The sequence below is a fragment of the Cyprinus carpio genome, chromosome B9 (genome assembly GCF_018340385.1).
Source record: "Cyprinus carpio isolate SPL01 chromosome B9, ASM1834038v1, whole genome shotgun sequence".
Lineage (NCBI taxonomy): Eukaryota > Metazoa > Chordata > Actinopteri > Cypriniformes > Cyprinidae > Cyprinus > Cyprinus carpio.
Genome location: NC_056605.1, coordinates 353,511 through 366,236, shown reverse-complemented (window position 1 = coordinate 366,236; position 12,726 = coordinate 353,511). Strand labels below are relative to the sequence as shown.

Here is a 12,726-nt window from a genome sequence, read left to right as displayed (position 1 = left end):
CAGAAGCAGCATCTGAAAACCTAGCTGCGTAGTTTAGGACTTTATCAGCACTCAGATAATGATATGACGTTGGCAGAGCACAAGATTAAGATTAGTGGTCGACCGATATATCAGCCGATATTTGGCATTTTTCAAATATTGCATGGGCCGATAAGTTTTTCTGTTTGGTCGATGCGTTAGAGGCGGGACTTTTATCTTGACGGCGCTGAGAGCGGCAGCACCTGAACAGTGGCGGCTCCTGGGTTTTAAAATAGAGGCGGCACACTAATCGTATTGGTCTGGGGATCTCTGCCGATTATTATTATTATTATTATCTGCTTAACCACTTTAAAATGGCTTTTTGGTTGCTTTTAGTCAGAAAACGACACACATACAGCAAAATAATATAATTTCACTTACCTATCATTTAAAGCAAACATCCATCCCTTCTTAACTTCTGTGTTAAAAGAGAGCTGCCTGTTGTGCTACTTTTATATTTGTATATATACCGTTTGAATGACAGCTTGGTAAATCTGTTGTTGATCAAATATATTCAATATCCAGTGTTTCCCACAGCCTTATATTCTATTCGTGGTGGCACTCCCCGCCCCCATATTTGGTACATTATCAGCTCAGGGGGAGATGTTCAAACTTTTTTTGTTTTGTTTTGTATAAAGCGCTATATAAATAAAGTGGACGACCAATATCACGTAATTTACGTCTTTTTGATGATTAGGTGATATGTCAGAAGGGAGGCTAGCCTCCTCTACGAGGTTTCTTTTCTCAACGCTCCTCATCGCTGATAGTGAACACTCGATGCTGATTGGCTATTTATTTATTTTTTTTACCAACGGAGGCACGAGAGCTCATCTCTCCCCCGCGATCTGTGGACAGACAGAACATGAGCGCGCGCGAGTGAGTTCTCAAGACTCAGAAGCACGTGCTAATGATACATCCCTTCATCTGTCATCGCGTTATAAACACAGAACCTGCGGGAATATGTAGAATTGTTATTAATCCCGCGCTGAAACTCAAGTTCTGATGTTCTCTGCTGATAACCCGACTGTGAGCGATGCGATCACTGTCACTGAGAAGCTGCATATACTGTTATATCAGCTTTATATCAGCCACCCTGCTCTCCAGGATATCAGCATCAGCTGTCAGAACACACACATCGGTCGAGCACTAATCAAGATCGGGTTAAACTCTCTGAAAGAGTCCTGAGCAGAGGACACTTCTTCATATTACTACGGAGGTCATTAATCCGTCCCCTCGGTTTATAAACCGTACTCACGAATTCTTACACTGTTCCCTCGGTTTAACAAATCATGCCCACGGATTAATAAACCGTGCCCACGAATTCCCAATCCGTACCCACAGATTCATAATCCGTGCGCACGCGCTCTCAATCCGTTCCTCGGGTTTGTGGCTCCGCCCCCACCGGCAGATTCAGTTCTGTTTATTAAAATTATTATTTTTCATAGTATCCTACGAGATCCGCACTCACAAAAGAGTCTTTTTACCGTTTTTACATTAATCACAACAGGATAAGACACCGCCGCCTGTGTTTTAAAGCCTAAAATAAACCCTAAAAAGAAGAATAGAAAATTCCCTGAATAGAGTTTTGAGAGAAGAAGGTAAAAAGCAATACAAAACAAATAATGTGCGGGTTCCTTTGCTCTCTAACTGAATGCAGTGTTATAATAGGCCTAGTAATTTAATAATAACATTAACAGTGAAGCGTGCATCTGACTCTGGGGAAAGAGCTTAGTGTAATAAAATCACCTAAAGTCTTTGTGTGAAGAAAGAAACATTTCCAAAACTGTAAAAGATTATTTAAAAATAAAGCATTCATGAATTATTTTACTCTGTTAAGTGCACTCATTTAATTAGCCTATAAATTGTTAGGTAAAAAAAAAAGTATATATCCTGAATGCGCTGTAAGTCGCTTTGTATAAAAGCGTCTGCTAAATGCATAAATGCAAATAGATAAATTCAAATAATAACCCCAACTATAATTTTCATTATTATTATATATTATTATACAGGTTATGCATAAGAAGCTTTTATCCAAAACGACTTCCAAAAGAGGAACAGATGACTCCAGAGTCAGTCACAGGTTTAATATATAATAATAATAATCAAGTGCTGAGATGATCACAAACTAAACAAGACTGAGACGCACATCTTTCTTATATACCACCTCGTCCTACACTCGAGAGAGAATCCCTTCAGACACTTTGCACATGATAATAATATTATTCTATAAAGCGGTATGTAAACACGGGAGCGTGCCCGCGCGAGTCCGTGGGTTCACGAGCGCAGGTTTACAGGCACTCCTCGTGCTCCGTGTGACACAGACACAGACGGATATGATGAGCACCCTCACACAGATCCAGCTGAAGAGTGTGTGTGTGCTTCTGAACGGAAGCAGGCGGTGTTTTCTGTCGGAGAGTTTGAATGTAGTGACCGGATCACACGCATTAGGCCCGTGGTGCTCTTCTTACCGTTTTCTGCGAGGGAGAGGCGCTCTGCACTGAAGAGATGTAGCGCTCCACGTCTGCTTTAGTCCGCCTCATGGCTGCTGGGACAAACTCTTCGAAACTCTGCTTTAGAAGCTGATCATCGAAGCGCGGGTCACCGGCTCCTGCACGCGCGAATAAGGCACGATCGCGCAATGGCGCAACTTCCGCTCCGTCTTCTTCTTCTGCTGCTGCTAATGGTGCTCGTCACGTGTACGTCTGCGCGCCTGCTGGCCTGGAGCGGCCGTGACGTCATAAACACAGTCAAATAGGCCTAACTTACACACGTGACCTGTCTTCTCACTCCGATGTTGAGTCCCTGTGCTAGAAATTAATTCTGTTTGCTCCTGGATTCAATTCTGTTAATAACAAATAAAAAAATCTAATAGGTAGAAAATTAAATTTCATTGTTAGTTTCCTGTCGGAGCTGTATCCCTTCTAGCCACAACCTTTCACTTGGAAATACATCACAGCACTGAAGTCAGCTGGAGCTTCTGATTCATGGGTACTTTACTATTGATATTTTTCAAGATAATGAAGGTAGAAATTCCTGTATCATGACCACTAATTCACATACTTCGTCAATAAAATAAAAGTGGGTTTTATTCAAAGTTGCTATCGTCCACATAGATCTTTGATGTGAATGAAAAAATTTTGGTAGTTCATTTAAATATCGCCGGCTAAAAAGTACTGTAACTAGTACTCTGAGTAGTTTTTGTACTTTGTGCTTTTACTTAAGTATACTGTTTTGGCACTAGTACTTTTACTTGTAATTGAGTATTATTTCAGCTTAAGTACAAATTTTCAGTACTCTTCCCACCACTGGTGCTTTGTGTGTGAGACTAAGAAGAATTGGATGAATTTGACAATCGCTATTCTGGATTTTGGCATTCGCTTGTACGGTGGCTCTGAACTGTCAAAACACGTCTCAAAATGCTTTTTTTTTTTTTTTTTTTTTTGATAGACACATATTTCAGAGGCAGTGTGAATACGTGATTGACACAACATGAGGCAGGGGCGTATGCAGCGGATACAAATATAAGATTTGTTAAATATTTATGGTTTCATCTATTTTAACACAATTAGAGAACTATTATATATATTCTCAAATAACCAAAATAAATAAAATGTGTTTTTGCATAATTTTTGATGAGTTTGACTGACAGCAGTGTTAGCCAATTGTTATGAAGGCTGTTTTGGGCATATAAATTTGTGCGTTCAGCCATTCAGTTGGACTGTAATTTGCAGCTGTGTGTTAGAAAAGTTAGAAAAACAGCAGCAATGATTCTGTAAAAAAAAAAAAAAAAAAAAAAAAACACACACACACACCACAAAACACTTTTTTTTTTATTTATCAGTTTACAACATAAACAAAACAATACAATCATTGCACATTAAACAGTACCAGAGTATACAAATGTAGTACATACATCAACAGGTCCAGTTTGTATTAGCAAATTAAAACTGAAACAAAGTGATAGCACACAGAATCTAAAAATTTGTGTTGACAGTGGGTAAAAATTATATTGTGAGTCGTAGGGGGGTTGATAGATCAAAAAAAAAATATTCCAGGTCTCTAAAAAGATATGGATTTTGTTTTTTAAGCTGTATGTTAAATATTCCATGTTTAGTGTGTCATTTATAATACGTTTAAATAATTCGAATGTAGGTGGTTGTTCTTTTTTCCAATTCAGTAAAATACATTTCTTAGATACATAAGAAATCAGACCTACCCTTTTTATGAATACAGAGTCTAATGTTTCATTTAAGTCCACCCCAAAAAGATATGTTAGAGGAGTCTTGTGATATGTTTTTCCCCAGGGCCATCACAGAGAACTCATGTACAGAATCCCAAAACTCATTTAATTTTTTCACAGTTCCAAAAAATATGCATAATGGTGCCCCTGTGTGTCTTGCATCTATTGCACAAAGGGGATGCACCAGGATATATCTTACTAAGACGAACTGGAGTCAAATATATTCTTTGTATAAATTTGTAATTTTGTTCAATTATTTTGTTACTAGAGAATGAAAAAAAGACATTTTTGTATATAATATCCCACTGCTCGTCATCAAAATTACAACCCAGATCTTTTTGCCATACGCTTTTAATGAAGTTAATGATGATGCAGCTTGAACTCTTAAAATTGCATATATCTCTGACATTTTTCCCTTCAGTACTGACGTGTTCTCTAGAATGGTATCTAATTTAGATAGTTCCAGTGAGATATGACCCTTTACAAGGAGATCATTTATCAAATGTCTAAGTTGCAAGTACTTGTAAAAATCTTTATTGTCAATATCAAATTCGCTTTTTAATTCAGTAAAAGATTTAAGGGTACCCTTTGTAAGAACTTGCTTAAAAAGAGACAATACCTTGATCTTTCCACTTTGTAAATAATGTGTTCCCCATAGAAGATGGTAGATCTGGGTTAAAGGACAAAGGTGCCAAAATAGAAATTTTTGAGTGCAAACTGCAAAATCTTTTGATTTCCTGCCAGACTTTCATTATATTATAAATCACAAATGTCTTTACACAGCCATTTATCCGTTTTATATTATTAATATAGGGTAGTGATGTAAATGACAATGGGTAAATGGCTTGTTTCTCGATATCAGTCCATTGTGCATTGTCTCGAGAGTGTACCCAGCTTATGATACTTTTTGTTTGTGCTGCCCCAGTAATATAACTGAAAATCTGGAAGCCCTAGGCCCCCATTTTCTTTTGATTTGCATAAAGTTTTAAGAGCAATCCTTGGTGGATGGTTATTCCAAATAAAGGAGCTTATCTGCTTATTTAAAGTTTTGAAAAATGCTTTATTTAAGTAGCATGGTAGAGACTGAAAAAGATAATTATAGCGTGGCAGTACATTCATTTTAACCACATTAATTCTTCCCAGGAGAGAGATGGGAAAAAGAGACCAATAATAAGTCATCCCTTATTTTTTTTATTTAATGGTAGATAGTTATTGCTATACAGATCCTCAAGGTTAGATGTTATAACCACACCCAGATACTTAAAACCCATCTGACTCCAAGTGAAGGGTGATATACTACAAAGATTTTCACTAATTGAAGAGGATAATAGGCAGGCATTAGACTTGGTATAATTAATTTTGTAACCTGATATATTGCCAAAGTCATTTATAATACTAAGTGTTGCAGGGATAGATTGGTCGGGTTTAGTTAAATATAATAAAATATCATCTGCATACAGTGATATCTTATGAACAGTGTTTGCAATACACACCCCTGAAACATCATGTCTACTCCGTATAGCTTCAGCAAGAGGTTCAATTGCTAAATTAAATAATAAAGGGGAAAGTGGGCACCCCTGGCGACAACCTCTTTTTAATACTATTTCTTCAGACATTAAATTATTTGTACAGATTTTTGCTAAGGGATTGCTATATAAATTTTTAATCAAAAAAAATAAAATTATCGCTCAAATTGAATTTTTTTAGTGCAGCAAATAAAAAATTTCCATTCAATTCTATCAATGCCTTTTCGGCGTCGAGGGATACAATTAGTGTTTTTTTAAGTTTATTACATTTTGAATAATCAATTATATTTAAAAGTCTACGAATATTGTCTGAACCATATCTTGCTTTTACAAAACCCGTCTGATCTGAATGAATTAGATTGGGAGAGAATTTTTTCAAGCCTGCTAGCAAGAAGTTTAGATATAATTTTAAGATCAACTGGAAGTAGCGAAATTGGGCGATATGACATACATTCAGTAGCATCTTTATCTATCTTGTGAATTAAAGTTATGATGGCAGTCTTCATTGTTTCAGGAAGATTCCCATTCTCAAAGAAATCATTCACCATTGGCATAAAAAGGGGTTCAATTTGAGGCCAATAATGCATTATAGAATTCCGAAGGGAATCCGTCTAATCCAGGGTTTTTTCCTGATGCCAAGGACTTGATAGTTTTTTGTACTTCTAATGAGGGGTGGTGGGTAAAGCATCCAAATAAGCCCTATCCTCCTCTGCCAGTGATGGTAAAGAAGTCCAAAAATGTTTGTATATTTGAATCAGATGGGTTCTCAGAGTAATAAAGCTTATCATAAAATTCAGCGAAAGCTTGATTTATTAATTTTGTGTCATAAATCAACTGGCCATTGGAGTTACGAATTACCTTAATTATACGTTCTGCATGCTCCTTCTTTAATTGGTGAGCTAATAATCTACTAGGTTTGTTCCCAAATTCAAAATACTTCTGCTTTGTAAAGGACAGCAATTTCTTAATATGTTCAGTCTGAAGAATATTTAATTGGTTTCTAATGTCATGTAATTTTTTTTAAATTGTCTTCTGAAGGATGCTGTTTATGAAGTTGTTCAAATTTAGACAGTTCTGACATTAGCCCCATCATACGTTCCTTTGTTGCCCTTTTCCTTGCAGATGTATAAGATATTATGTTCCCTCTAATAACTGCCTTTGCAGCATCCCACATAACTGCTGGTGAAACATCAGAGGCAGCATTATCTGTTATATAATATTTAAACCATTCTTTAATGTTACTACCATGCATCGTTATTATTGAGTAATGAGGAATTAAACCTCCAGTGTTTATGCTGATGTAAACCTTGACCTATTGAGAGACTTAGATAGACTGGTGCATGATCTGATATGAGGATTGATCCAATATTACATAAGTTTACAAAAGGAATGTACTCTTGTGGCAAAAGAAACATATCTATGCGTGAATATGATTAATGTCTTGCTGAATAAAATGAATAATCTCTGGTTCCAGGGTTTAATTCTCTCCATATATCAACTAAGCCTACTTCACTGGAGGCCAATTTTAGGGCTTTAGATGAATTGTGATTACACAATGAAAATGTGGACCTATCTAAATTTGCATCAAAAACAACAATTAAAATCTCCTGCTAACAGCCCAAGAGAGGTACAATATTGACTGAATAAAGTAATAATGTTACTCATGAATTTTGGAGTGTCTGTACTGGGAGCATAGGTATTCATTAGAGTAATCTCTCGACCCATAAAGGGTACCTTTGATTAAAATAAATCTTCCTTCTGTATCACTCAGTTGTTCTTTAAGTAAAAAGGGTAAATTTTTTTATGAATGAGTATAGCTGTTCCTCTTTTTTGAGTTGTATAGCTTGAAAAGAATACTTGGCCCCACCCAATCTCTCTTAAGTTTTTTGATGTTCTATATCAGACAGGTGGGTTTCCTGCAAAAAGGCAATGTTAACTTTTTTCTTTCTTAAGGAAAGTAAGCACTCGTTTGCGTTTAATAGGGTGGCCTAACCCTTTGACATTCCATGTTATCACTTTACATACATTTTCCATCTTTCAACAGTGCTTGGGTTACACAGACCGATCATTTTGTATACTTAAAACTAAAAGATTAAATACAGTACACTGAACCGAACTACAACTCCCGTCTCCCTCCCCACCCCCTTTCCCTTTTGGCCCGAGCCCTGTCCCCAAACGACAAGGCAGGCCCCGTAATCGAACGAACTCTGTACATATAATAGCCAGTGAAATCGTGCTCAAATCTCACAGCACACAAACTTACATAATAAAAATAAAATAAAATAAATAAAAATAAAAATAAAAGGAGTGACCTTGTCTTGTCATATCAAAGACTAACAATGCTAAGATATGAGAATATAATACTGACGTAACAAATGTATTTACGCAAAAGTCAACATAAACATAGCTTTCAAAACAGAAAGTTAAATTCGTAATTTCAATCTTTATAAGTCTTAGCAAGGTCAATATCTATACCCCAACTAGCTTCTTGATCATTTAAATCCGATCCACAGTTAACGTTACTCACATCATGGACATTTAGCCAATGCTGCGATAGAACTCCTCGGCTTCTTTGGGAGATGAGAACAGGTAGATCTTCTTGTCATGAAGAATTCGCAGTTTACAGGGTTGGACGAGGAATCCGCGATACATCCCTTTTTCAACGAACAGTTTTTTGACATTGTTAAACTCGTGGCGTTGTCCCGCATAGTTTCAGGCGAAAAGTCCTCGGAGAAATATAGCCTCGCTCCATCGTAGGTGATTTCTCTACGTCTTGTTGACCGAAACACCAGTTCTTTTTCCTGAAATTTAAGAAAGCGGATGAGAACGGGTCTGTGTTGATTTGGTTTGGCTGGGGCTAGTGTTCTGTGAACTCGCTCCAGAGAGAACGGTGTGTCAGGTGTTGTGTCCGTCCACCGAGGCAGCATATCCTTAATAAAGTCCATGAGCGGCCTTGAGCCTTCTGCACCCTCACGGAGGCCGAATAGTCGGAGATTCTTTCTCCCTGCTGCGGTTTTCTAAATCTTCAACCTTTGCCTCCAGAAGATTCAAGCGTTTAGATGCTGGGGTGATGAAAGAGTCAGCTGTATCCAGTCGGCTTTCCGCTGCCATGATGCAGTCTTCCGTGTCATCGATTCTTTTTTCGTTGGACATTACCGCAGTTTTAATTTCAGTTAAGTTGTTCTCCAATGTCTTAATGGATGATGAAACTTCACTTAATCGTTTTTCAATGCTGTCCAATTTAGTTCCAAGCTCCGTTGTCAGCCTGGTCAAGATCCGCCTGAGATTTCGGTTTTTCTGTTCCTGTTTTTCGTGCTCTGGTGAAAATGTCACACTGTTTTGCAGCAAGATGTTTGGACATGCTCAAATTGTTGGTTTCGATCGGAGTTAGTAAAATTTACAGGGGTATTATAACTTTTTTGTGTGCAGGTAGTCAGAGCAAATCGATCAACCAGCCATCTTCGCCAGAGCCACGTGACCCCCTCTACACACAACACTTTTAAAAATTCGCACTGATGAGGGAGAAAGCCTGTCCATCAGTCCGCAAGTAACGGTAAGACAGTGCCACACATGAACCGGTTCATCTGTGAAGCTGGGAAACACTGCTGTCAGGCTGATTATGAATGTCATTTGAGCTCAGTCAGTGTTTTCAGTCGGTGGTCGTTTAGTGTGCGGTGTCCAAAGAATTTAAGACCAGCTGTTGCCAGTCATCCTCACAAAGATTAGCCTATTTTTATATAGTCCTATATAAATTTTGTGACTGATGCCAGCGATTAACTGCACCTGTTTGCTTATTTGTAGACCATTTAAATAACGAACTGACAAATAATAATAATTCACAAACATGACATTTCTGAATAAAATAATTTTATACACTTTAGTTATGGCAAGGCAAGGCATGTTTATTTGTATAGCACATTCTCGTAAGGCTAAATCCACATCGACCAGCTCTCTGCCCAGCATCTTCCCTTGCCAATGTACTGTACGTTCTCTAATGAACAAGATGGACGAACTAAAGATCTGGACTCTCACACATAAATGGCTTATGGACTGGAATTTTATGTTTTTCACTGAAACATGGCTCTGCAACGATGTCCCAAACAGCGTGGTGCATATGGATGGACGCTCTTTCTTCAGGGCTGACAGAGTAGCAGCAACCTCTGGTAAAAACAAGGGTGGGTGGAGTATGCATTTATGTAAACAAATCATGGTGCACAGACTCTGTCATTGTTGATACCTACTGCTCTGGTGATCTGGAGTTCCTGATTATCAAGTGCAGGCCATTCTATCTACCACGTGAGTTTACTTGCATTGTTGCTGCTGCAGTTTATGTACCTCCGGACACTAATGCTAACGTGGCTATGAAAGAACTTTGTGCTGCTATTAGCAAATTACAAACCCTGCACCCGGATGGAGCCTTTATTGTTGCTGAGGACTTCAATCACTGCACTTTAAGATCTGTTCTCCCTAAATTTCATCAGAATGTCTCCTGCACTACAAGGGGACATAAAACATTGGACCACGTTTATACTAATGTGACTGATGCCTACATACTCACCTGGGTCAGTCTGACCACCTCTCTTTGTTCCTGCTCCCCAAGTATACCCCGGTCATCAAATGTGTGAAACCTACAATAAGGACTGTTAAAATCTGGCTGGAAGATGCTGACTCCAGTCTTCAACATCAATTCCAGCACACAGACTGGAGTGAGTTTGCTGCCCAGGCCACCACAGACTCTCGAATTAACATTGACACTTACACACCAACTCTGTCTTGGAGCACATCAACAGATGTGTGGGCAGAGTGACCACACACAAAAACATAAAAATTTTCCCCAATCAGAAGCCCTGGATGAACAGAGAGGTTCGTCTCCTGCTCAAAGCAAGAGATGCAGCCTTCAGGTCTGGAGACCGGGAGGCTTACAGCTCAGCCAGAGCCAACCTGAGGAAGGGTATCTTCCAGGCCAAAACTCGCACATAAACAGAGGATTGAAGAACACTTCAATTCTTCAGACCCCCGGCGTATGTGGCAAGGCATACAATCCATCACAGATTAGAAACCACCTAACACTGTGCCCCCCTCCAGCTCTGCCTCCCTCCCTGACGAGCTCAATCACTTTTTTTTATGCTCGTTTTGATAAAAAATAATAAGGAGATCTCACTCAAAGCTGAGCATCAACCCAGTGAACTGCCCCTCACACTCTCTCCACCTCAGATGTTTACTCCACTCTGCATAAGGTGAATGCACAGAAGGCAGCTGGACCTGACGGAATACCTGGACGTGTGCTTAAAGCCTGTGCGGAGAGCAACTGGCTGAGGTCTTCACAGACATTTTCAATCTGTCCCTGGCCCAGACAACTGTCCGCACTAGTTTAAAAACCTCCACCATCGTGCCAGTACCGAAGCACTCCACTGCCTAGGTCCCTAACGACTTCCGTCCTGTTGCACTAACCCCCATCATTGCCAAGTGCTTTGAAAGGCTGATTGCATCCCACTTAAAATCCTGTCTCCCTGCTACACTAGACCCATTCCAATTTGTTTATCGCTGCAATAGATCAACAGAGGATGCCATCTCAACAGCACTTCACTCTGCCCTCAACCACCTGCACAGTCAAAACACACATGTGAGAATGCTGTTCATTGATTTCAGTTCTGAATTTAATAATGTAATCCCTCCCAAGCTGATCTCCAAGCTCAGCCAGCTTGGAATCAGCACATCCATCTGCAATTGGATTCTAGACTTTTTGACTAACATACATCAGTCTGTTAAATTAGATAACCTCTCCTCCTCCATCATCACCCTGAACACCGGCGTGCCACAGGGCTGTGTACTGAGCCCTCTCCTGTACTCCCTATTCACCCATGACTGCATTCCTGTTTATGGCTCCAACACCATAATCAAATTTGCAGATAACACCACGGTGGTAGGTCTGATCAAAGATGATGATGAGTCAGCCTACAGGGATGAGGTGCAGCAGCTGGCTGTGTGGTGTGCCACCAACAATCTAGAACTAAACACCCAGAAGACAAAGGAGATCATTGTGGACTTCAGGCGGACTAGGAGTCATGCACACACACCCATCTTCATCAACGGAGCTGTAGTGGAGCGTGTGTGTCAAGTTTCAAGTTCCTTGGCATCCATATCTCTGATGACCTCACCTGGTCCCTAAACACCTCCACCCTGGTCAAAAAGGCACAGCAGCGCCTTTACTTCTTATGGAGAAGAAAGTTCACATGAATCCCAGGATCCTTGTGGAATTCTACCGCTGTACCATTGAGAGCATACTCACAAACTGCATCTCAGTATGGTACAGCAATTGCTCCACATCTGACCGCAAAGCACTCCAGCGAGTGGTGAAAACTGCTCAACGGATCACCGGCACCCAGTTAACTTCCATTGAGAACATCTATCACAAGCGCTGTCTGGACAGGGCAAGGAACATCATCAAGGATGCCTCTCACCCTAACCATGGACTTTTCACTCTCCTTCCATCCGGCAGACGTTACAGGAGCCTACGCTCTCGGACTAGCAGGCTCAGGAAGAGCTTTTTCCCCGAGGCCGTGACCCTTCTGAACGCCACACCACCAATCTAACCGGCACCTACTTTATTACTGCACTGGTCAAAGTACTTTTACATACATGTATTTGCACTACTCATATTTTGCACAGACTGCACACTGTTCTAGTTATCGCACTGTAAATTAAGTTGTTACTGTAAAAAGCACAGTAAACTATTCTGTAAAAATATAATTGCACTACTGTTATTTTACATAGAATTCATTTTAACAATACTTTTGCACACTCATCCAACTGTATTTATTACCACTGTTCTCACATTTCTGCTGTTCATAATGTATATATAATCCTACATTGCTCTGTTCATAATGTACATACAATCCTACACTGCATTCCTATTTATATTCTGTATATACTCTGCTCAAT

At 39.4% G+C, this 12,726-nt stretch overlaps 1 protein-coding gene across 1 annotated transcript in view; it reads right to left on the bottom strand.

Moving 5' to 3' along the window:
* Positions 1-2,594, bottom strand: part of LOC109096199 (E3 SUMO-protein ligase RanBP2-like) — a 60,402-nt gene extending 57,808 nt beyond the window's left edge. The window contains 1 exon segment of the mRNA XM_042730560.1: positions 2,487-2,594. Within this exon segment, the coding sequence (XP_042586494.1) occupies positions 2,487-2,558 (72 nt within the window). The 5' untranslated portion in view covers positions 2,559-2,594.
* Between the last annotated feature and the right edge of the window lie 10,132 nt (positions 2,595-12,726).